The sequence below is a fragment of the Protobothrops mucrosquamatus genome, unplaced genomic scaffold (genome assembly GCF_001527695.2).
Source record: "Protobothrops mucrosquamatus isolate PMUCROS unplaced genomic scaffold, P.Mucros_1.0 scaffold448, whole genome shotgun sequence".
NCBI classification, from domain to species: domain Eukaryota; kingdom Metazoa; phylum Chordata; class Lepidosauria; order Squamata; family Viperidae; genus Protobothrops; species Protobothrops mucrosquamatus.
Genome location: NW_015386771.1, coordinates 482,364 through 506,079, shown reverse-complemented (window position 1 = coordinate 506,079; position 23,716 = coordinate 482,364). Strand labels below are relative to the sequence as shown.

General features: G+C 37.7%; 1 protein-coding gene across 1 annotated transcript in view; it reads left to right on the top strand.

Moving 5' to 3' along the window:
* Positions 1 to 23,716, top strand: part of TTC7A (tetratricopeptide repeat domain 7A) — a 155,918-nt gene that overhangs the window by 37,688 nt on the left and 94,514 nt on the right. The window contains exons 11-12 of the mRNA XM_015816404.1: positions 10,903 to 11,007; positions 20,598 to 20,715. Of these exons, the coding sequence (XP_015671890.1) occupies positions 10,903 to 11,007; positions 20,598 to 20,715 (223 nt within the window). The remainder of the gene's footprint in view (positions 1 to 10,902; positions 11,008 to 20,597; positions 20,716 to 23,716) is intronic.

The window sequence follows — 23,716 nt, the reverse complement described above, 5'->3', positions numbered from 1 at the left end:
ACTGCCTCATTTAGCAATCATTCACAGTTAGGACAGTGATGAAAAAATAACTTTACAACCAATCCTCACATCTACAACCTCCACAGGCCTTTAAAGCAAAGTAAAGCTGAAGTAAGATAATAAACACAGTGATGGTTTCACTTAGTGACCACTTGCTTAATGACTGAGTTGCTGATCCCAGTTGTAGTATTTCTTACTAGCTTCTTCCAAATGCTCAAAGCTACAACTCCGATCATCCCAGCAATCATGATCACTGATGTATGGAGTATATGCCTACAAGGAACCCTAAAGCTGTTTTGTTAAATCTCTTCATATTAGTATTCCAGGGCTAACCAGAAAGTCAGTATCAGCAAGATCCAGGTAATATTCATTTTATTTGAATGAGAAATCAGTCAGATGTCTTGAGTCATAGTATGCAAACATATCTGAGAAATCTAAAATGAAATAATGTGACAAATCAATAATAAGGTTCAAATTTGTTGTTTTTTTTATGAATTCATTGGAGGGCTTTTGGAAAGTAAAATCACTTTTGGTAAGAACAATAATAGTGACACATAGAACTGTAAAATAATCCTTTTAAGATTATCTACTCATAACTGCTATTCCTATGGTGTTATTAGAATGATAATAGCAATAATAAGACTAATGATAAACTGTATTTTTAATAGTAGTTGTTGGTCATGTTTTTACCCAGCCCATAATACCTTAAGCAGGAAGAATGTGCCAATCTATAGTTTATCAGCATAATAAATTGTTCTCAGCTGTGTTGATGAAGATTCTGAATCATCCAGATATTATTGTCTGGAAGTTGCATCATGGCAACTGGACTTCTCTTTCTGTTTGGTTTGAATCGTTGCTTATCCAAGTAGCTTCAGTCTCTGAAGCAGTGAAATCAAAAAGAAAGGAGATCAGCTTGAAAAGGATGGCAATATCATTCCCAGTTATACTGAGTAGGACACTTGTCTTCTGTCAGGGGCTCTTCCTTACATATCCTGTTTCTCTTCCTATGTCTAGTTCAGGAAGAGACTGGCTGCACTATTATATAACCTGGAGGTAGCCAAGGTGGAGAAGTGGATAACATTTCATTTCCAACAAATTGGAACCAGTTGTTATTGTTGTAGGTTTTTTTTTTCTGATTTCTTCTTTGTGCAGAATTTTCTGGAAAAATTTCCAGTGATTCTGTGGGAGAAGACAGGACATTGGCAAGAAAGAAAAGGGGGAGGGCCTCAAGAATGGCAAGTCAGCAGAACTAATTGGCATCTTTCAGGGGAGGAAGGACCCAAATAACTTGCAACTTTGTGGATAATTGACAAGCAGGAAAATCTCAGGAAGGGTAAAACTTGCTGAGAGGTGTGAAATTGAGGAGGCAGAGCAGACGTGAATATTTCTAACTTGGTCTACTGTTCTCTAAAGCATCAACCCTACCAATTTGGTAATGTTTTAATTCTGTCTTATTCTAATTCCCTTCATGATTTCTGGATGTTAAATTTGAACATTGCAGGAGAGAAATTACATTTCTAGTGCTGTTTCATTTGAGATAAAAATGAGTAAAAACTGATATGATAGATGTTTATAAAATGATGCACGGTATGAGCAAATAGCTTTTCTGCTTTCTAATCACATTAGAATCCAGGGTCATCAATAAAACTGAATAGTTGGAGATTCGCAGACAAAAGGTGAAAAAAAATTCTCACAGAGCATAAACTACATAGATACTGTATAGTGAATATAGTTTAGCTTTAAAATGGAACGGGACAAATTCATGGAGGATTGTCAGGCCCAAAACCAAAACACGTGGTGATTCCTCACAGCTAAGTTCTTTATTGTTTCACATTTGTAGACAAAGTCTTGCCAGACTGAGGACTCTACTATCTGCATCTTCAAAATACTCTGTGAATTATTAGGGAAGGACTGTCTTCATTCTCTTTCTCTCACACGTATTATCTGGACTAAGTTGCCTCTTACTCCTCTGGAATGCACCCACTTCCTTACTGCATTCCATCACAAGGATAATGCTATTGATAACAACATGATGGCATAACTATTACCTTCAGGAGAATGGTTCCATATTCTAATATCAATATGGGAGTTATAGTGGGTTTACTCACCTGTTCTGCTTGAGGCCTTCGAAGGAGCATCTAGCTGGTCACTGTGGGAAAGGTGCTGAATAAGGGAGGCCTTGTCTTGTGTTATATTGATGTTTAGCATTAGCCACTCTAATTGATAACATAGGATCTGATGATCTGCAGTATGTTCTCTTGCTGCTTCTCTGTAAATGTCTCTTAATACAGACAGCAAAGAAGACAGCCTCATTTAACTGACCCCTAAAATATGTTCTGGGCAACATGAAGAGGAGGATTAGCAAATAGATGCTCTGCTCTTGCCGATACCTTGTTTACTGGGAGGCTTTGCGTGGGTGAGAGAATCAAACAGTTCCTAGTTGATGTTTGCCATGCTATTACAATTTTAGCAAAGAATATTCTACAGAAGAAGTACCATGAGGTTTCTATTTCCTCTGCTTATTTCACTTTCAATTCCTGACCTTATTAAAAAAAATATAGCATACAAAATTGAGGAGCTCCACTGAAATTTAATATAGTTTGACAGAGCATGTTGGTATTCAGAGACTGCGACAGAAGTTTTGCAAAAAGAGCTTTAAAAACTAACACATGTATTATGGCATATGCTTTCATGGATAGAGTACACTATAGCAGATTCATGATGTCTGCTCCTCAGCTGCTGATAGGAGTGTGCATGTATGCACACCCACATTCACTGGACAGGAAAGGTATATATAATACGAAAGCCAGTTTGGTATAATGCCTAAAGCACCAGATTGGAAAATGGGAGACCGTGAGTTCTGGTCCTGTCTTAAGCAAAAAACCAGCTGGGTGACCTTGGGCCAGTCACTCTCTTTCAGCCCTAGGAAGGAGGCAAGAGCAAACCACTTCTGAAAATACCTTGCCAAGAAAACTGCAGGCACTTCTCTAGGCAGTCACCAGGAGCCAAGACTGACTAGAAATCACAAAGGTAAAAAAAGGTAAAGATAAAGGTTTCTCCTGCTAGTTATATCCAACTCTAGGTAGTGGTGCTCATCTCTGATTCACAGCCGAAGAGTTAGTGTTGTCCAAAGAGGCTCTCATGGTCATGACTATACAACGAAGGTGCACAGAACGCTGTTACCTTCCCACCAAAGTGGTACCTTTTTATCTGTTTGCATGCTTTTGAACTGCTAGGTTGGCAGGAACTGGGATAAGTAATGGAAGTTCACTCCATCAGGCAGTACGTGGTCTCGAATTGCCAACCTTCCAGTTGAACAGTCCAGTGTGTTAACAGCTCAGCTATCGCACCGCCAAAAATCACAAAATAATATACATATATACATACAACAAACATTTCATTACAACAGGAAATGTAATGTATGATTCTCCATATGTTGTTGATTTCAAGCTCCTATTCTAGAAATGAAGTTGGGTGGGATGTTGAGTGTTGTAATTCACTTGTGGGAAGCCACAACTTCCCCACCTATTAGATTTGATTTGGTAATTAAATACATTTGATCTGATTTTGTCTCACACACACACCCTCCGCCCTCCCCCGCTTAGACCTAGACTATATACAGCTTTAGGCCTGGAACAGGGAAAGTTGGATTCACATCTCCTTATTCAAATTCAATCTGACCACACAGGTAGTTCTCAACTTGCAACCACAATTGAGCCCAAAATTTATGTTGCTAAGCGAGATAGTTGTTAAGTGAATTTTGCTCCATTTTATTACTTTTTTTGTCACAGTTGTTAAATGAATCACTGCAGTTGTTAAGTTAGTAATATGCTTGTTAAATGAATCTGGTTTCCCCATTGACTTTGCTTGTAAGAAGATCACAACAGGTGATGACATGACCCAAAGACCTTGCAACCATCATAAATATGAATCAGTTGCCAAGCATCTGAATTTTGATCACGTGACCGTGAGGATGCCGCAACAGTTGTAAGTCTGAAAAACTTAAGTCCTGGGTCATTTTTTTCAGTGCCATTGTAATTCCTAAAGGCCAGTAAATGAACTGTTGTAAGTAGAGTACTACCTATGCTGTACGCCCAAGTTCATTTCTTGCTATAGTTAACAGCTACAGCATCAGCTACATATACAGTATTGTTATCATCATCATCAACAATGACATTGATATCTATGGCAGAAAGGAAATTGCTCAAAAAGGTGATCATAATGCATAAAAAACTATCTTGATGTTTAAAGTCTTGTAAGAGTCTTCTACACCATTAAAGAGGTTTGGGTTTTGTGTTTGTGTTTGTGTGTGTGTGTGTGAGAGAGAGAGATAATTCCAGTGCTGCAGCAGCAAGGGCTGGGTTTGATTTGGGATGGTCCTTCTGTTACTCCCCTTACAAAAGCTTATTGTGGTTGCTAAGTAACCCAGTAAAAAAAAGAAGAAACATTTGTCTTTGCATTGCAGTCAGGAGGATGCAAAGGTTTTAAAAAGCTTAAATAGCACAAGCAGGAAAAGAAGTTTTCTAACATTGGTTTAGAATTTAATTGTCTGCATATTTCCAGTCAATTGGTTTTCTACACCGGGTTATAAAAACGTTCTTCTCGTCCCTGTACATCTTATCCCTGCTTCTCATAAGAAATTTCGACATGTCGTGTACTTTTAAAGGTTTCAACGGACTTTTTAAGTCGTTTTAGTAACACTAGGTCGACTTCGGTAACGGGCAGTGCCTGGGTTGTAGCCTGTGAGTTGAACAACGAATTTGGAGTATCAGGACTGTGTTACATTAGAATGTTGCAAATTTTGCAGGGTTATGAGTGGGTGTTTAACAAAGAGCATTAAAATTGACTCACTAGTATTTTTGTTTGTTCCCGTCAGCTAGATATAGTGGCAAATCTGTACCAAAACTATATTGACATTAAAGCATAAAAAGTGAAGAACACCAAAATATGAGATTGTAATGAGGTGTGTATAATCAATGTACATATATTCCCATCTTTCTTAATCTAAAATCTTCTGAATTTCTTGGATTATAACTTCCAGTTTTCCTAGCTAAGAACATTTTGAGGATGCCTCTAGGGGTAGAGTGTTGCTATAGCGGCTACTCTGATGCCCTCAGAATGAAAAGCAATATATCTCTGAACACTAATTTCTGAAGTTGAAATGGCTCTTGCCCACATGACCTACTTATTTCTTAATAGAGCCGTCATCTTAGCTACTATGGAATGCTGGCCGACATAGATTTTTTTATCAGATCCAGCAGACTTCGTCTTTAAAAAAAAAAAAGACAACGAAAATCAAACCCTTGAACAAGTGAGGTCACTTTTCTCTTTTCTTTTTTTTTTCAATATAAAATTTTATTGTTTTTATCATAAAAGAAAAAGGAAATACATCACAGATATTACACAATGTTATATCCCATCCCCCCACCCCCCGGACTTCCCAAACCAAACCTAGGCTAATATTCAAATACAAGTAAACAAATATTAATATCTCTAACTCCAAACTCTAAACTTAAACAATCCATCTCCTCCGTGTTAATAAAAACTGTTCATTTAATTAGTTCTTCAAATACCCAAAATCTTTACCATTTCAGCAAGATAGTTTAACACCATCCCTTACTTATACAAAAAAAGAAAAGAAAAAAAATTTTCCATCTTCCATAAAGTTAACAAGTTAATTCTGTCATTTCATGAAGCTACACCTATAAAAAATCATTTGGAACCCTTAATAAGGTTTACAACTTCAATTACTTAATTATCATTCAATTGTTTTCAATTATTACAACATTATTATATTTATAATAATCTTCCTTTTAATAAAAATTATTCATTTAATTAATTCTTCATATANAAGATTGTAACCAAATCTTAAATTAACAGACGTATAAAGGTCAGTTAACCAAAAGATGTGGCCCAATATTTTTGCAAGAAGAGCAGGGACATGTAGAATAGGGACGAAGAGTATTCTTTAAAGCTGTACAGCACATGAAAATTTCCAAAGTTGCCTGAAAAATTCAGCAAAATCATTGTGATCCAGCTGAAGCCATTGCTGCAGTGCCCGGATTGTAGCCTGTGAGTTGAACAACGAATTTGGAGTATCAGGACTGTGTTACATTAGAATGTTGCAAATTTTGCAGGGGTGTGAGTGGGTGTTTAACAAAGAGCATTAAAATGGACTCACTAGTATTTTTGTTTGTTCCCGTCAGCTAGATATAGTGGCAAATCTGTACCAAAACCATATTGACATTAAAGCGTAAAAAGTGAAGAACCAAAATATGAGATTGTAATGAGGCGTGTATAATCAATGTACATATATTCCCATCTTTCTTAATCTAAAATCTTCTGAATTTCTTGGATTATAACTTCCAGTTTTCCTAGCTAAGAACATTTTGAGGATGCCTGTAGGGGTAGAATGTTGCTATAGCGGCTACTCTGATGTCCTCAGAATGAAAAGCAATATATCTCTGAACACTAATTTCTGAAGTTGAAATGGCTCTTGCCCACATGACCTACTTATTTCTTGAAAGAGCCACCATCTTAGCTACTATGGAATGCTGGCCGACATAGATTTTTTTATCAGATCCAGCAGACTTCGTCTTTTTTTTAAAAAAAGACAACAAAAATCAAACCCTTGAACAAGTGAGGTCACTTTTCTCTTTTCAACTGCTGTGGAGGAAGGAATTTCAGGTGTGATGTGGCAAATTAAAAGCAAGCATTGCAATCCAAAATTGAGACATCAGTTTGATTTTACAAATGAATTAATCAAATCCATTCTTGCATTAATCAGAGGGATCTTAATATGGAAGCCGTATCTAGATAAATAAAACTTGTACTGTATTGAGAGTCTTCTGTGGTTTAATGTCTAATCCCTAATAAGTCTAATTATTACTATTTTGCAGTGAACTTTGCAAACAATGTACTTTCCACCCACAGTTTGAGGGAGGAATACAAACATTTTAATTATCTGATTATTTAGATTCTATACAATACTGTGGTGTACTCTTTTGTTATCTTAATATACAGTATAGCTCATACTGTATATGAATGCCTTTTATTCATTCTAGTATCAGACAAGATCATATGCACATACAGTATATTACACACATGTACATATACTGATCAGCCCAGTTGGAATTCAGTATCACAGAAGCCCATTAAAAATGGCTTCATCAAGTTGATTTAAACATAAAAAAAGATTTTTTTTATGTTTAAAAAACATTTCCTTTATTCTTGAAGCTCAGGCAGTGCATGCCATGGCTTACATAGTTAGAAATAAGTTTGCTCCAAAAAGAAGAAGAAGAAGGATAAGGAATTCTAAAACTGCAGACTTCCTCCCATTATTACTAAAAGAAAAAAGAAAAAAAGATCTTAAGAATGGAGCCTTCAAAACGTTCCAGTGAAGGTTGAACAAATTGAACATTTAGAAAACTTGGAAGGGAAGGGAGCAGTTATGATACAATGTGAACTAAATAACTGAGGAAGTGGGAAAGGAAAGAAACAATTAGATTTCAGAATGGTATCGTTCACCCTACCTTTTTTTCTGTCACTTATTCTTCTATTATAGTTCCAAGGATAGGCACATTTTGCCAATTTCCTCATTCCACAGAACCGTTTCCTGCTTATAAAGCACAGTATGAGCATTTATTCTCAGCCCATGATTGAGACAGGTTTAACTTGATCTTAGTTTTAAAGTAATGTTTTTCCCTTGACCAGTGGGAATTTAAGGGAAAGAGCAATCTGCTGAGCGTCCCTGCCCATGTTGCTAGGTGGGCAGCACTCTCAGGTATATCAGAGGAAGCAAGATGAATCCTGCATCAGTTGGCTATCTGGGAGTGCCTTGAACCCCACACTTCCTTCCTTTCTGGAGAGTGAGCAGACGGGACATGTACTGGCTGCTTGGTACCTGCAGAATGAGGGAGATGCACAGCAAAGGTTTTCAAAACAAGCTGGTAGATAATGGACTGGAGGGTTGCCCAGTAAAGACTGATTTAACTGGCATCTCCCATCCACCGTATGCATCAGCTAGACTTTCTAGAACCAGGGTAGATGTGGTGTGATTCCTCTGGTCGTACTTGATAACTTAGCAGCTTTTAATGCCATTGATCACATATCCTTTTGAGCAAACTCTGGGAGTTGGGGGATCCTGGATCTCTTCCATCAGGATTGGTTTTAGGTGGTGTTGAGGAGGACACCTTGAGCCCAAATGCCCTTGATTTGCGGGTTTCTTGTTGTTTGACATTCTCCCCGGTCCTATTTAATATCTATGTAAGTGCTGTCATTTGATAGCACTAATTCAAGTATCATCAATATGCAGATGATACACAACTGTATATCTCAAGACAAGGTTGAAGAGGTGAAACTGCCAAGGCCCTGTCCTTGTGCCTGGAGGCTCTTGGGATCTGAATGGTAGGAACAGATTTGGGCTTAACACTAGGAAGAATGACTAGAAAGAATCCTGTTGTCAGTGAAAGTTCTCCTAGATTTTCAGCAATTGTTTGAAGAGCAACTGGGGGTGTGGACAGGAGGGCATTTGCACAAATACATTTGGTCTGGATTGGGAGGCCTTTCTCATGGTTACTCTTGGCTTAGCCATTGTTTGAATTATTGCAATGTACTATACTGTTCTTGAAGACCAGTTAGAAGCTGCACATCATCCAAAATGCAGTGATATAGGAGTAGTTTGGGACATACTTTAGTTTACCCATGTGATACTTCTACTTCATAAGCTGCAATGGTTACCATTTCATTCCAGGTGTACTTCAAAGTGCTAGCATTCATCTATAAAACAATGTATAGCTGGGGATCTGAGTAGCTATGGAAGTGCATTTCTCCAGTGGTTTTATGGCCAGTCAGTAAGATCCAGGAGGATTAGTACAGACCAGATCCCCACTGTGAAGTGATACTGTTTTGTAGGACCCAAGAGACATGTATTTTTGTAAGTGCCCCTGTTCTTTGGAATAGCAGTCCTCCTTTAATCCATACAGCCCTTACACTAATGACTTTTAGCTTTTCTGGCAGGAGCTGGGAGAGAGTGATTTATAACTTCCATGGAGACTTCTTTTTAAATGGTAATTTTGTTCCTTGACATGGTCCTTCTCTATCTGTTTCATACATTGTTGTATTTCTGCTTTCAAGCCTTATTTTCTTGTTTATCCTTTTTTTTTTTTTTGAACTGGGTAAAATAGGACAACATTTCATATGTGGTGCTTTGTGCCAAGTGATCTTTTGCCATAAAGTTCACAGTGACATCTTTCTTATGCTTCACTGTCAAGAGTTTTAAAGATTATCTGGTTCCTTTACTTGCTGCTTTTCACTTATGACTCCATCCTCTCATCTCTAGTATTGAAAAATCAATACTATTAATTCATGGCTACAAATGAAACAGGACTTCCTACTTTAGAAAAAAAATATTTGGCAGATTTGTGTTGCATCCAGCAATAGAGGAACTGGTCTGAATGTTGTACCTACCTTGAAAAGGGAGTCGTGTGGGTGTGTTTATGTGTTGTGTAGATATTGTATATTTCTTGGAGGATGTGTAAGTTGACCAGCGGGATATCCCCAGGGTGTGATCAAACAAGCCCATATGGCTGTGCTGTGATTAAACCTTAAACTCCTTCTTATCTTCTCATCACAATTCCCATAAAAAATAAACAAGTGGAGCTTTGATTGCATCATCACGCCCACCATCTTGACTTATTACCCATACATTGTGGGCACTGCTGTAGATCACAATTCTCTTTCTTGAATGTTTAGCACCAGTGTCTTGAGTGTCCAGGACAGTGTTTTTCAATCTTGGCAACTTTAAGATGTGTGGACTTTAACTCCCAGAATTCCCCAGCCAGCATGTTGGATGAGGAATTCTGGGAATTGAAATCCACACATATTAAAGTTACCAAGGTTGAGAAACACTAGTCTAGGATCCAAATACTGTTTTATATTTTAGCTCCAGGTTGTAACTTGTTAGGATACCTACCGGTATCTATTGTTTCACTCTCAATATAGGTAGTGTCAAGTTTCGAAACACTGTTTTGCTGGTGTGACAAATATTGCTTCTCAGCTTGCCAACGAACTTGGGGGGAGGAGAGAAGTTTGGAACCTCACAACATCAGAACACAGTGGTTAATCAATAGGTTCTATGCGAAGTACCCACAACTGAGCCCCAAATTTATGTTGCTAAGTGAGAAATTTGTTAAGTGAATTTTGCCCCGTTTTATTATTTTTCTTGCTCTTGTTAAGCGAATAATTGAAGTTGCTAAGTTAGTAACACGGTTGTTAAGTGAACCTGGTTTCCCTATTGACTTTGCTTGTCAGAAGGTGGCAAAGGGTGATCACAGGACCCCCAGGACACTGTGACTGTCATAAATGTGAGTCAGTTGTCAAGCATCCAAATGTAAACCACGTGACCATGGGGGATGCTCATGAGTGTGAAAAATGGTCATGAGTCACTTTTTTCAGTGCGGTTGTAACTTTGAACGGTCACTGAGTGAACTATTGTAAGTCGAGGACTACCTGTATTTACGTTTTTACATAAACTTATATTGCAGAAATCCCACCCATTGCCAAAGCTTTTCCAAAGAACCAAAGCTCTTCCTTTGTTAGGGGCCTACTGTAAAACAGAACTAATAATATAATACAGAATTACTGAATAGATGCAGAATACTTGTTTCATACTTTTCAAAAAACCATCTGAACACCCACTGATCTGTGGGAGTCAGGAGGCAAGAAGACTTCAAAACAAAAGGTGTACTTTGAGAGCCAATCTAAGTCTCAATATTCATGTAACAAGAAACCCGTCCTTTGGAAGAAAAAATATTTGGCATAAATAACCTTTGTGCATCTTTTTTGAGCATTATCTAACCATCTCAACCTTTCCCTCTCGTTTCTCCTTCCTTCCTTGCCCAGTCTGCTCATGCGGTCTCAGTGCTCAGAGAATGTGCGAAGCTACGTCCTGCAGATCCCACTGTCCCTCTCCTGGCCGCTAAGGTCTGCATTGGACCTCTACACTGGGTAAGCAAGCTGGTGCAATGCTTCTTACATAATGCATTAGGTGCCGTATTAACAGCCACACTCAAGTGTGGCTTAAAGAGAGGAAGAGACAGAAGGAAGAGGAGGGAGTAAACCACCAACAGCTGCACAGTTATAGGGAACTGACTTGGCTTATTGAAAGGAGTCTCTGACATATGCTTCTCTGTTATTTGGTAGGGCAGTGTTTCTCAACCTTGACAATTTTAAGGCATGTGGACTTCAACTCCCAGAATTCCACAGCCAGGGGCTGTGGAATTCTGGGAGTTGAAGTCCACATGCCTTAAAATTGTCAAGGTTGAGAAACACTGTGGTAGGGGAAGAGGTTAAAAAAAAAGGTTAACCAAAGTCTGAATTGCCTGTTCAAACTGATTTCCCCAATGCAGTAATGAATTATCTCTTAATTACTACACCAGTATTGTGTGATCCATGCATGTTGACTTAGAAAGAAATTGCACAGAATACAATGGGATTTTTTTTCTCAGTTAAATACAGTACAGATATGACTGCTGTCTGGAGAAAACTGGTTTTATTCCTACCAGCAGATGGCTCTTTTTAAAAATTTCAATAAGTGATGTTTATAGAATATAGTTTAAGATTATTTACATTCTAATATTAACTTAAGAGTATTGAAAATGGGAAACAGAAAAGATATTCTATCAATATTAATTACAGATGGCTCTTTTTTTCCACTGGACATTATTATTGCAAAGACAAAGTTCATGTTACTGGTGATGTTATTATTAATGCGCATTTCAATCTCATTAATATGTAGTGTTAGTCATAATAAGAGGCCAAGTGGGAGAAATTGTTGCCGGTGCAGATCAAATGCCAGGCCTATAGCTTGCTATTACCAAAAGGCTGCAACCTCACTCGTCTGCTCCAACAGGAGGAACAATAAAATGTTATTGGAAATATTAAATGAAATCAGAAGAATAACCTGCTGAGAAGGAAAATAGATGATTACTAAACACTTGAGGTTGATTAACTCCTCCTTTTAATTGATTGACTATGTAATTAACAGACTGAAATAAAATATAGGATAAATTATGCAGGTGGCAAACCTTGAGGGCATTAATGAGAGCTCACGTTCTGTTGACTGATCAGAACAGAGAAATGGTTTATTCCAAGAATAATAGTTATTTACTACAGTTTATAATGCTGAATTTGAAGTGTATGTCTATCAGGTTGGGAAAATTCATTCTTAATGCAAACATATCAAATCTCCAACTAAAAACTTTTAGAACAGTGAGATAGTAGCTCTAATTTTTGGTAATACTACCGTTCTTTTCTCCTTTCTTCACAAAGTTAGCCCTTTCAAGCAATCAGAACGCCACAGAGAGTTCCTGAGATATTGTTGGGTCATTTCCCATCAGTTGATCTTGCACATATTCTTTTCAGAAATGTCACTAAACATAACACTCCCAAGTTCTTTAAAAATCTACATTTAATATTCTGGTGAATGATTTATTTATTTGATTGCACTGGTAACTTGATTAATGCAGCTGTCATTAAGTAAACATATGTGCACAACAGAATAAATTTATAGAAAGGGGTTTTAATGTTTAGGATGTGGTTCTGTGAGTACTTGACAGCTGGCCCTATTGGATACTACAGGGTTTAGCTCCAAACTTGTAATACTTATACTGTTAGTGAAGTCCAAGTTTAATTATATCTATTGTATCTGTGGCTATTAAATGGGATCTGCACTCTAATTACATGTCTTGTTTGGATAAATGCTCTTTTGTCATCATTAATCTAATGGAATCCCCAAGGCATTTATTTCTTTTCTGTAAAATCATTTATATTATGCTTTTCACCTAAAATTGGGCCCTGACCAAGGCTTACCACAGATTTAATATTAAATCAACTCACAACAAATGACAAGAACAGAAAAGCAAAATCAGAAAGTATCCAGTGAAATTCCCAAAGGTGCTTTTTCCAAAAGGCAACTGGACTTTCTTGGATTTTTCTTTGAAAATGTTTCACTTCTCATATGTTAAATGTTGAACTGAAGAAAATTCTTGGATGAGAAGTGAAATGTTTCAAAGAAAAAAACCAAAAAGGTCCAGTTGCCTTTTGAAAAAAGCACCTTTGGGACAACCATAAGCTGGATGATTGAGACTCTCCATGGACATATCCAGTAAAAAGACTAACCCAGTGATGGCGAACCTTTTAGAGACCGAGTGCCCAAAACCCGGCCCACCCCTGCTCCGCCTGCCCGCTCCCACCCTGCTCCGTCCTCACGCCGCCCACCCTCAGGGCCATGCACGGCACACCGCAGATCACCCAGGCGGTCCTGCAGCTCCATGGTGGCCACGCCCTCCACCTGCACCCCGCAGCATCATCTGCTGCCCAGCTGCCATGTGCTTGGCTGTGCAACTCCGCACGGGCCACACCCAGGGGTGACTCTTCTCCGGGGGGGCTGCTGATGAGGAGGGGGCTACGGGGGGAGGCGGGGCTGGGGCAACAGCGTGCGTGCCCACAGAGAGGGTTCTGAGTGCCGCCTCTGGCACTAGTGCCATAGGTTCGCCACCACTGGACTAACCAATTATTGGCCATCTTCATTAAAATTATGCTCGACAAAAACAGGTTTGGGTTGTCTTCCTAAGGCCCTCAGTAAGCTGTGTCATGGAATCTCTTCTTAGCTGTCTCTGCAATGCATGTACTTCCAGAGGTATTTGGCTTCTCTTTATTCCAGAGAAGTGCCTCTGAATACACCTGTATGTGAAACTAGCCAGGAGCAACTTTCAGAATAACTGTGTGAGCCTTGCAAAAGATTTAACTGCTCCTGAAATTGGAATAGAAGTGCTGTGCTTGAAACTTTCAGGCGGAAGTAGCCCTTTCAAATAATATATCCAGTTGTAAAAAGCATACTAAGACCAAGTGCAGTTTGAAGCATTTCTGCAACATTGTTGTGTTTTCCAAAATGTAGTACTTTATTTTTCTCTTTAATACTGAACAACAGGTTACTAGGTATCTGATGCAGCTACAAGATGCAAGATTAACAACTGCTATGTTACGAAATACTCATTTTTAGAAAGATTAAAAATGCAATTTATTCTATGTACTTCCAACAAGCTATAAATACATTGTTAGTTTTGAAGTAAATTTAGAAATGTAATTGTCAATTACCTACAAAAGTCGGAGTAGACATCAGAATACATGAAAGAAGATCTATATTTTCCCTAATGTATATTTTTCAGACTGCTTTATTGTACACTAGAAAGAGATACCTGAATATATTTTAAATTTCTTGAAATAAATATTTTAATTATTGCAATGCATCTAGAATAGTGACTAGCAGTTTTATTTACTGATTCATCAAACTAAAAATTGAACAAAATGATGAAATATGTCCATAAAGACTTATTCACAAAGAGGTTTTATATTTTAAATCCAAGAGAGAGTAAAGGAGACATAGAAGACTCTGAAAATGTACTAGGGCTGGTTACATTCCTCTGAGTGTCCTGGTAAGAAATCCCTTCCAGATCACAAGTTCCTCTAGAAACAAATAAAGTTATAACTAGTAGCCAGCATGGGTTTGTTAAAAACAGATCATGCCAAACCAATCTTATTTCATTCTTTGACAAAGTGACTAAATTAATAGATCAGCAAAATGCTTGGACATAGTATATTTAGACTTCAGCAAGGTATTTGACAAAGTAGATCACAACCTACTACTTCTTGGTAAGCTAGAAAAATGTGGGATAGACAGCATCACCACCAGATGGATTTGTAACTGGCTGACAAACTGTACTCAACGAGTAGTCCTTAATGGTACTACGTCTACTTGGAGGGAAATAAGCAGTGGGGTACCACAAGGTTCTGCCTTAGGCCCTGTACTTTTCAATATCTTCATAAATGACTCAGATGAGGGAATAGAAGGGGATCTCATCAAATTTGCAGATGACACTAAACTGGCAGGAATAGCCAACAAGACAAGCTCAAAATCCAAAAAGATCTTGACAGACTTGAACAATGGGCCCTATCCAACAAAATGATATTTAATGTGGAGAAAAGTAAGGTTTTACACCTGGGCAGGAAAAACCAAACATACGAGAACAGATTAGGTGAAACCTGGCTCAAAAACAGCAATTGTGAGAGGGACTAGTGGACAATCACTTAAAAATGAGTCAGTAGTGTGTGGTAGCAGCCAAAAAAGCTAATACAATCCTTGGTTGTATAAACAGAGGCATAGAATCAAAATCACATGAAGTATTAGTATCATTTTATAAAGCCTTAGTAAGGCCCCATCTGGAATACTGCATCCAGTTTTGGTCACTACATTACAAAAAAGATGTTGAGACTTTGGAAAAAGTGCAAAAAAAGAGCGTCTAAGATGATTAAAGGCATGGAGACTGAACGGTTGCAGGATTTGGGAATGGCCAGTCTAGAGAAAAGAAGGACTAGGGGGACATTATAGCAGTATTCCAGTATTTAAGAAGCTACCACAAGGAGGAGGGGGCAATTTATTTTCAAAAGCACCAGAAGGTAAGACAAGAAATAGCAGATGGAAACTAATCAAGGAGAGAAGCAACCTGGAATTAAGGAGAAACTTCTTAACAATGGAGACATTTAACCAGTGAAACAGCTTGCCTTCAGATGTTGTGAGTGCTTCATGACTCAAGGTTTTTAAGAAGAGATTGGACAGCCACTTGTCTGAAATGATATTATAGAGACTCTTGCTTGAGCAGGGGGCTGGACTAGAAGATCTCCAGCTCTGTTCTGATTCTAATTCTATGCCAATGTCACTGTCAGTGATTGGCAGCACATCTCCAGTGTTTTAGGTGAGAGGTTATGTGGCTCAAAAAGGAAATTAAGCTGGCATTTGTCTAGTTGTAAACCTTCTGCTCTACAATATAGTAAAATGCCTCTCCTTCTCCAAAAGCTGCAAGCTGTCCTAATGAATCAAGAAAGTTTTGGCTTAAATCTTGTTTGTAACATGAGCTGATAATGTGGTCTTTGATAAATTATTCTTTATCAGCCTTGCTCCTTTCTTCTTAAACACAACTGACCAAAGGAGAGAAGCAACTTGGAACTAAGGAGAAATTTTTAGAACAATTAATCAGTGGAAAACCCTGCCTCCAGAAGCTGTGAATGCTCCAACACTGGAGGTTTTTAAGAAGAGACTGGACAGCCATTTGTCTGAAATGGTATAGGGTTTCCTGCCTGAGCAGGGGGTTGGACTAGATGACCTCCAAGGTCCCTTCCAACTTTATTATTATTATTATTGTTGTTGTTATTAATAATAATAATTCAGGATAGCCTTTTTGCAATAAAACCTTTCTGGTCTGTTAATCTCTAGATATGTTGTGACTACAAGAGTTCTAGAAATCTGAAAGGATGTTTAAAAACAATGCAGGGCAGATCTTATTCATACAGTAGTGGCCAAAATTGTGGAAACCTTTTGGGAAAAGTGTACAGTAGAAATACCACCTTTGGTTAAGTTTCCACCATTTTTTCTTCTAATTTCTTTATAACTGTAGCCTTGTTCACTTAATAATACTATTTTACATCGCTTTCTGGGCAACCAGTCAACTCTTTGCACCATTACTTTAATTTTATTATGTTTTATAAGCTCACTAAATGAAAAAAAACCCAATCAACTTGATAGTGATCACATAACACACTGACAAATGTCCTCCTCTCAGCTTCAATATATGACATCAATAACTGAATCCTACTGTGATCTGATTGGCTCATTGCCAAAACAAGATGACACCTGATTGGCTTTTTAAACACTCATGCTCATTGGCTACAATCAGATGAAGGAAAACTACCTGATATCAACCTAAGCAACTTGTGCTTCCTTTTTCTGGTTATTTGGCCATAACTTTTCATAGAATACAGTACAGATAATTGAACAAACTTTGTTGCATTACATTCTTGATTAAATTATCTTTCCATTGATATATAATTTTATGGTAGTACTCCAAAGAAAAGTGGTGTTATTAGCCACCAAACCTCAAAAATACACTTTTCCCAAAAGATTTCCACGATTTTGGCCACTACTGTACTTGGAAATACATTCCAATGCACATTTGGGTAAGGGGGGCATTTCACTTGATCAAGCAAGTGGTACATATGTGAAAGCCAATCTCTGATTTACAGATCTTGCAACCTGCATTAATGTATGACAGCATGGAAATTGTTAGTTCATATCCCTCTGTAAGGAAAACCGCACTGCAGTCCTAGTGGTGCCCAAAGGTGCATTGTAATGTGTAGCTTCTGTCATTTTCCAGGAGTTCACAGAAAGACTTAATCTGAATTAAGCATGAATATTAAAAAAAACTAATTCTCAATCGTAAAGTTTTAAAATATTTAGAACTTTGATTTTACTGTATATTCATGTTACATTGGAAATTATAAAGCTTTTTTATGGTGGGAACTGACTTCTGTGGACAAACTTCTAATATTTTTTAGAATTACAATTAAAATTACATAAAGCATTACATTTTTAGGTATCTACTGAAGAGATTTTTTTAAAGTGTACATCCAAAAATATCAAGAATAGGCAAGCAGATGCTGTTAAAAAAAACTGTGATGGATTTGGGATTTGCTGCTATGTAATATATCAACTGTTCTTTACGAGTCTCTTGGCATGGCAGAGACTGTGGGAGTGGATGAGATTAAAACATCTTTCGTTTTCTATTCCTAAACCTGTAGAATTGTACAATTAGCAGAATTGTTTTCATTTTTTTAACCTCCTTTTTAAAATCTTCCACCTGATTTTTCTAATTTTAAGAAATATTCATGTCCTTAAAAAAGAAGATATCTTGCTAATAATGCTCCTGACTGTCACCTAATCTTTCTTTGCAATATTAAATTACTATTGGTGAAAACTCATACTGTTTGCTTGTTACTTTTAGATGTAAAGAGTATAGTTTAAAATGCATGGCCTTGTTCACCTAAAGGAAAGGGGGTGGGTGGGAAAACACAACAGAAAGAAACAACATGGCGAGATGTGCCAGCTGAACACCAGCTGCGCAGCCTCTTGCCAGGGGACAACACCTGCTGTGTCTATTCCTTGTCAGTGTGCCTGTAGGCTTAGTTCAATCATACATTTCAAAAACCTGCAATAAAATAATATGGTTAGCTGGAAAAAGCCTCCCTCTGTCTCAGGAAAAATAGTTCTCAAGCAGTAGGTTACTAAGAAAATGAGGTTTTCACTAAAGATGATGGCAGTGGGAAACACAGATTATTATATGTTACAATGGCATATGTTATTGGGATATCTTGCTGAGTGTGTTTCTATGCACATCTGTCAACCCAGGAGAGAGTTGGAAGCTTGTCCTTGTTATTTCTGACAGCTGAGGAATCTTTGGAGTTAGCCGATCTTTTTAGGTCCTTTATTCTTGTCCCAGAATGTTCTTCTAGTTTAGTGTTCTGAAAAATCACACTGACTGTTGGTCATCCTCTTCTATTATCACTAATAATTTCCCCCATAAACCTCATTGTTCTCCTCTTCTGTCTCATACAGAATGTCAAGGAAAAGCTTGGTTAGGAGTCTATGATAGTTGCTATTAGCAAGCACTATTATTTGGGCACATATCCTATTATTACTCAGAAAATCTGAAAGTATTATAGCTGCTTCTTTGAAAAAGAGTTTCTTAGTAATTCTCCAAGATCCATCATTATAATTATTTCTTATATTGCAATTGACAAGACACTAACTGAAAAAGAGAGAAAATGGCTTCTTTCAATTGAATTCATGTCTGCAGAGATTTAAGCTTTTAAAATATTTGTTTCTGACCTGGTTTAGTTTCAGGTTAACACCATTTTAAAAAATGCTTGAGTTACTAATCAAAATCTCTAAGAAGTAGAACCTAACAATTTGCACTACCTACCGGTAGTTGGGCACCTACAGCTAGAATTTATCATACTGAGTCTGAGCTGCAAAAGACTGAATGACAGCAAGAAGATGGTGTTTTCCATATCTTCTTGCCATCTAGATGTGGTCCATATTTTGATAAGGCTATCACAACTGACACGGTTAATAATTGATCCCAAAGACCTGTTATCTGAGTGCTAACATGTCATAGACACAGTCTTTTATAAGCAGATTGTACCTCCTATCTGCATAATTTCATCTCACGTTGAAACTACAGTATATTAGGGGCATTCTTTGGGGTCAGCAAGTTGGTGATGAGAAAGATCAAACTTTAAACTGGACAACACTTTTCTGTTTCTGCCACCCACATTCCCATTTCTCTTTCTCTTCTTTTGTTTCAGACATCACCTTTCCCTTCTCTTCCCCTTCCCTTCCATCAGTAGACTACTGGTGAAATATTAGATTTAATCAGTGATCTCTATATAATGTTTGCTATAGGATTTGAAATTAGACCAAGATTTGCATATTGCCCAGATCAGCAGTAACTTTGGAAGAACCATAAATGTGCTCTTTTAAGAGTATGCCCTTTCTGCTTGTAAGATAATCATCATTTTAATCATTATTAAGGCTCGCTTGCCTGTCCAGTAAGATCAAGTAGATTCAGTGTGCTCTCAATCTAATAATTCTATCTAGAGGGATCCAGGAAGTTTGTCTTCTTTGTTGCAGCACCTGCCCACTGGAATGTTACCCTGACACCATCCCAAACATCCATTTGGCTCCCACCCAGATAGTGTTCCAGAAATCTTTAAAAATGTGGTTGTTCTCCCAGGCCTTGTGGTAGGCTACTGGTGGTGCCCCTTTCAGTTGTGAGGGTTTTGGTAGATGGTGCAATTGTCTGGATTGTGTAAGATTTTATTTTTTATTTTTTTCTGTGTTTCAATTGCCAGATTCATTCTGGAATTGGGCAACCTATAAATCTCCTCCACCTCCACCTCTTCTTCCTTATCATTCTGCTGACCAGTTTAACCATCAGCTTGGTTTTTGTAGTTGCCTCTCTGGAAGTTATGAGGAGGTTGAATGTCACACTATGTGGCCCATCAACTAAGTTCAGTAAATCCTAGATAACAATCTGTCCCATTTCCCCTTTCCTTTTCTTCTTGTCTCTATTGATTCATTTATGGGTCTCTCTACCACCCCAGGGGTTTTATCTGTCTCTGATTCCATAAACTTCTATGTTTCTATGGCTAGTATGGCTTGCATGGGTCAAGATCTGTGCTCCAGTAATGAATCTATAGTCAAAAGTTTCTGTCTCCTCACCGTTGCCGTTCTTTTACCCTCCACCCCACACATTTTGGACAGGATGAGAAAACTTTGGCTGATTCTCCATCTGCTCAAGAGTCAGGCTGCCATATGGGTGAAACACAGAGCAATATGAGCAGTTTTAACAATGATAGAAGTGACATACTTGACAGATTCTTATTCCCAAAATCCAGAGTCACTATTACTGCTAAATCTTTCACTAATGATCATAGACTTTCACCTGGTAGGATTCAAATGTGTTGCAGCTGGGCACCATGTTAGGAAAAGCTAGCTTTTTGTCAAGCATATCACCATCTTATAGCAGTGAATTCTGATACTTGCTAACCTTGAATTCATTCCAAAGAATTAGAATTAGAGATTCTATTAAGACGTCGCAAAGGATATTTCCTCTAATGTTTCTCCCTTTCTCTCATCAATTTAGCTGGAGGAAGGAGAACGTTTCGCCAAGATGGTTGTTCGCATGGGAGAAGATGCTGGAGAATTCCTAGCAAAGGGTTTTTTAGCATTAGGCCTGACATACAGCCTTCAAGCAACTGATGGTAATCTTTTGATTTGTCAAATGTGATCTGCACAGCTATTGTTTGAAGAAGTCAGTTTAAGCATTTAAATATTAGACATGTTAAGAATTAACCTGTAGGCACATAGTTGTCTGGTCCAGCAATATGTTGCCAACTTCTGCTTTACAAAATCTATTTGTTTTATTGATGCCAATATTTCATTATGCCTTTCTGTTTCTAAAGCAGCTAAATTATCATGACATAATCTTACTAAGCCAATATAAAAAAACAATAAAGAAAAATGTCTCTTGGTGATCATAAATAAGTGATGAAGCTAATTCCTTTCACCTGAACATAGGTGAGGATTCATTGCTTATGTCCAACAATCTGGTATTCCAAAATACTTTCCCTCTGTATCTGTTGTTGTCAACTATCACTGTTGATCAGTTCTAACTTCCATTGTTTATGGAATTAAAGAACTGCTGTGGACATTGAGGTTATTTGATTTTATGTAGATATTTATTTCATTAAACATATTATAACTGAGGTTATTTGATTTTATGTAGGTATTTATTTCATTAAATGTATTATAACTGCTCAATCCAGACTCTAGATCAGGGATCTTCAAACTTGGCCCTTTTATCACTTGTGGACTTCAACTCCCAGAATTCCTCAGCCAGGCACACTGGCTGAGGAATTCTGGGAGTTGAAGTCCACAAGTCATAAAAGGGCCAAGTTTGAAGATCCCTGCTTTAGATGGATCATCTCTTTGAAACAAGATAGCAGGACTAAAATGCCATACTTTGCTGCCAAATGTGACTTATTTAGTCTATTAAATTTAACAAATTTTTGGTGAATTGGTTCTATCACTTAGACAAGAAGTTTCTTTAATCTTTAACTGAAATGTTTCCTCTTGTGCAAGTATATTTGATATAATCCTGGCCTCAGACCAGCAGAAAGAAAATTCATCACCCTCTTTTCAAATTCTTCTAGTATTTTTTCTGCTTTTCTAGTATTTGAAAACTTCCTTTATTTTCCCCGTTACTTTTTTCGAAGCTAAACATAGTCCAATTTTTATCATACCTCCAGCTATCTTTGTTGCTGTCTCCTGCACTTCAATTTCAATTTACAGGACACATACTGTGATAATGAAAGCTGGAAAAATGAAATGGAATAATTGTTTAAAATTCACCCAGCTATGGAAAATAGTTGGATTTAACTCTTTATTGAAGTAAAAACTCTGTTTCTGGCTTATATGAACAGAAAATGATCTTGCAAACTAAAGAATCAATTTTTATTATAATCTGCATTTTTAAAAGTATCTTATCTGAAGCTGAACATTGATACTCACTGGTAACCAAGTACCAAAACTCATCACTGATTATATAAAAAAGGTATACCATTACTCACCAGTCCCATCTTGCTTTCCAAAAGGCAACTAGTTTTTCCTGTCATACAGCATCACGGTCTGGTTTGGAAGCATCACTGCTTCGAACAGGAAGGCAGTGCAGAGAATGGTGAGGATGGCTGAAAAGATCATTGGCAGTTCCCTCCCTCCCTCCCATCCAGGACATAGCACAGAAGCGCTGCTTGAGCAGGGTCCGTAAGATTGTCTGGGACACTACACATCCTCTTCACAACCTGTTTTCTTTGTTACCTTCTGGGAGGAGCCTTCGTGGTATCCGAAGCAGAACATCCAGATTCAGCCAGAGTTTCATTCCATACAGCATTAACCTTGCGAACGCTCAAGCTTCCTCCTTCCATTATATATTCAAGATGGACAATATTTAATATTTATTGCTACGTATATGTAGGGATGTGGGTCTATACATATGTTGTTCATAGTATGTTTAGGTGTGTGTCATGTATATGTTTCACTTTGAGAGCGGGCAACTAAATTTCATTTTTGATGTGTGCCATTGTGCCCACAGTATAAAAATGACAATAAAGGTTATCTTATCTTATCTTTTTTCCTTGAAGATGTTTCACTTCTCATCCAAGAAACTTTTTCAGAACTGAAGAAGCTTCTTGGATGAGAAGTAAAATGTCTTCAAGAAAAAGCAAAGTCTAGTTGCCTTTTGGAAAGCACCTTTGCGATAACCATGAACTGGATGATTGAGAATCTCCATAGACATTACTCAACAGTATTGCGCAGATAACTATGGGAGCCATCCTTGTTGTTATACAGTACAAATGATCCCATAATAATCTCACACTGAAGGATATAGAATTGGAAAGATTAGCAATTATATAATCCATCACTTTTCAAATGCAACAGATTCTACAGATAAAGCCAGAGGAAAAGAAGACACTTAACCAAATGATGGATAATCTCTAGTATCTAAAAAAGTGACCCACTGAAATTTAATTTGACACAAGGTGCCAGGAAACATTTGCAATCCAGCTTTATCTTCCTTCTTGATTCCTTTTTCATCTCCCACATTGCCCAACTGTCTACAGAAAGACATCTGTAATTCTCTTTTGTCCTACTTGATATCACTGACATAATCGCACTTGCAGCTTTAGTTCTAACTTCCTTAATTTATTTTTGCTTCCTATGTGGTAGAGGTTGGGATGATACCATGTGAAACTTGAGCTGATTTAGCTGGAGCTTCAGGAGAGCAGAAGAATGAGTGAAGATGCCATTCAGCCAACCTCTGTCATTGCTTATTTATGCTCTGGCCAGGAGCCAAAGTCTATCCCAAAAGAGTTTATGTCATCTCCAGAGGACATTTGTACTCTTTGACCCTTTGGCAAAGTTTTGTCCCTTCTTTCTCAAGCAGCAGACTCTTGACACGTCTTCTATATCAAGGGGACAGCAGGTGCAGTCCCTCAGCTTTCATTTTCAGGCAGCCTTCCAAGAGCTTTGCACAGATGATCATGCAGAAGTGCTAGATTCAACATAATCTTTTGAAATCTGTCTCTGGAAAATGGTTGACACATTAGGTAAAGCGAGGTAAATGTTTTAGGGAGACAATTTTGTGTCCAGCTAAAGTGTGTTAACCGTAGTTCAAGCAATAATAATTAAACACACTAAGTGCAG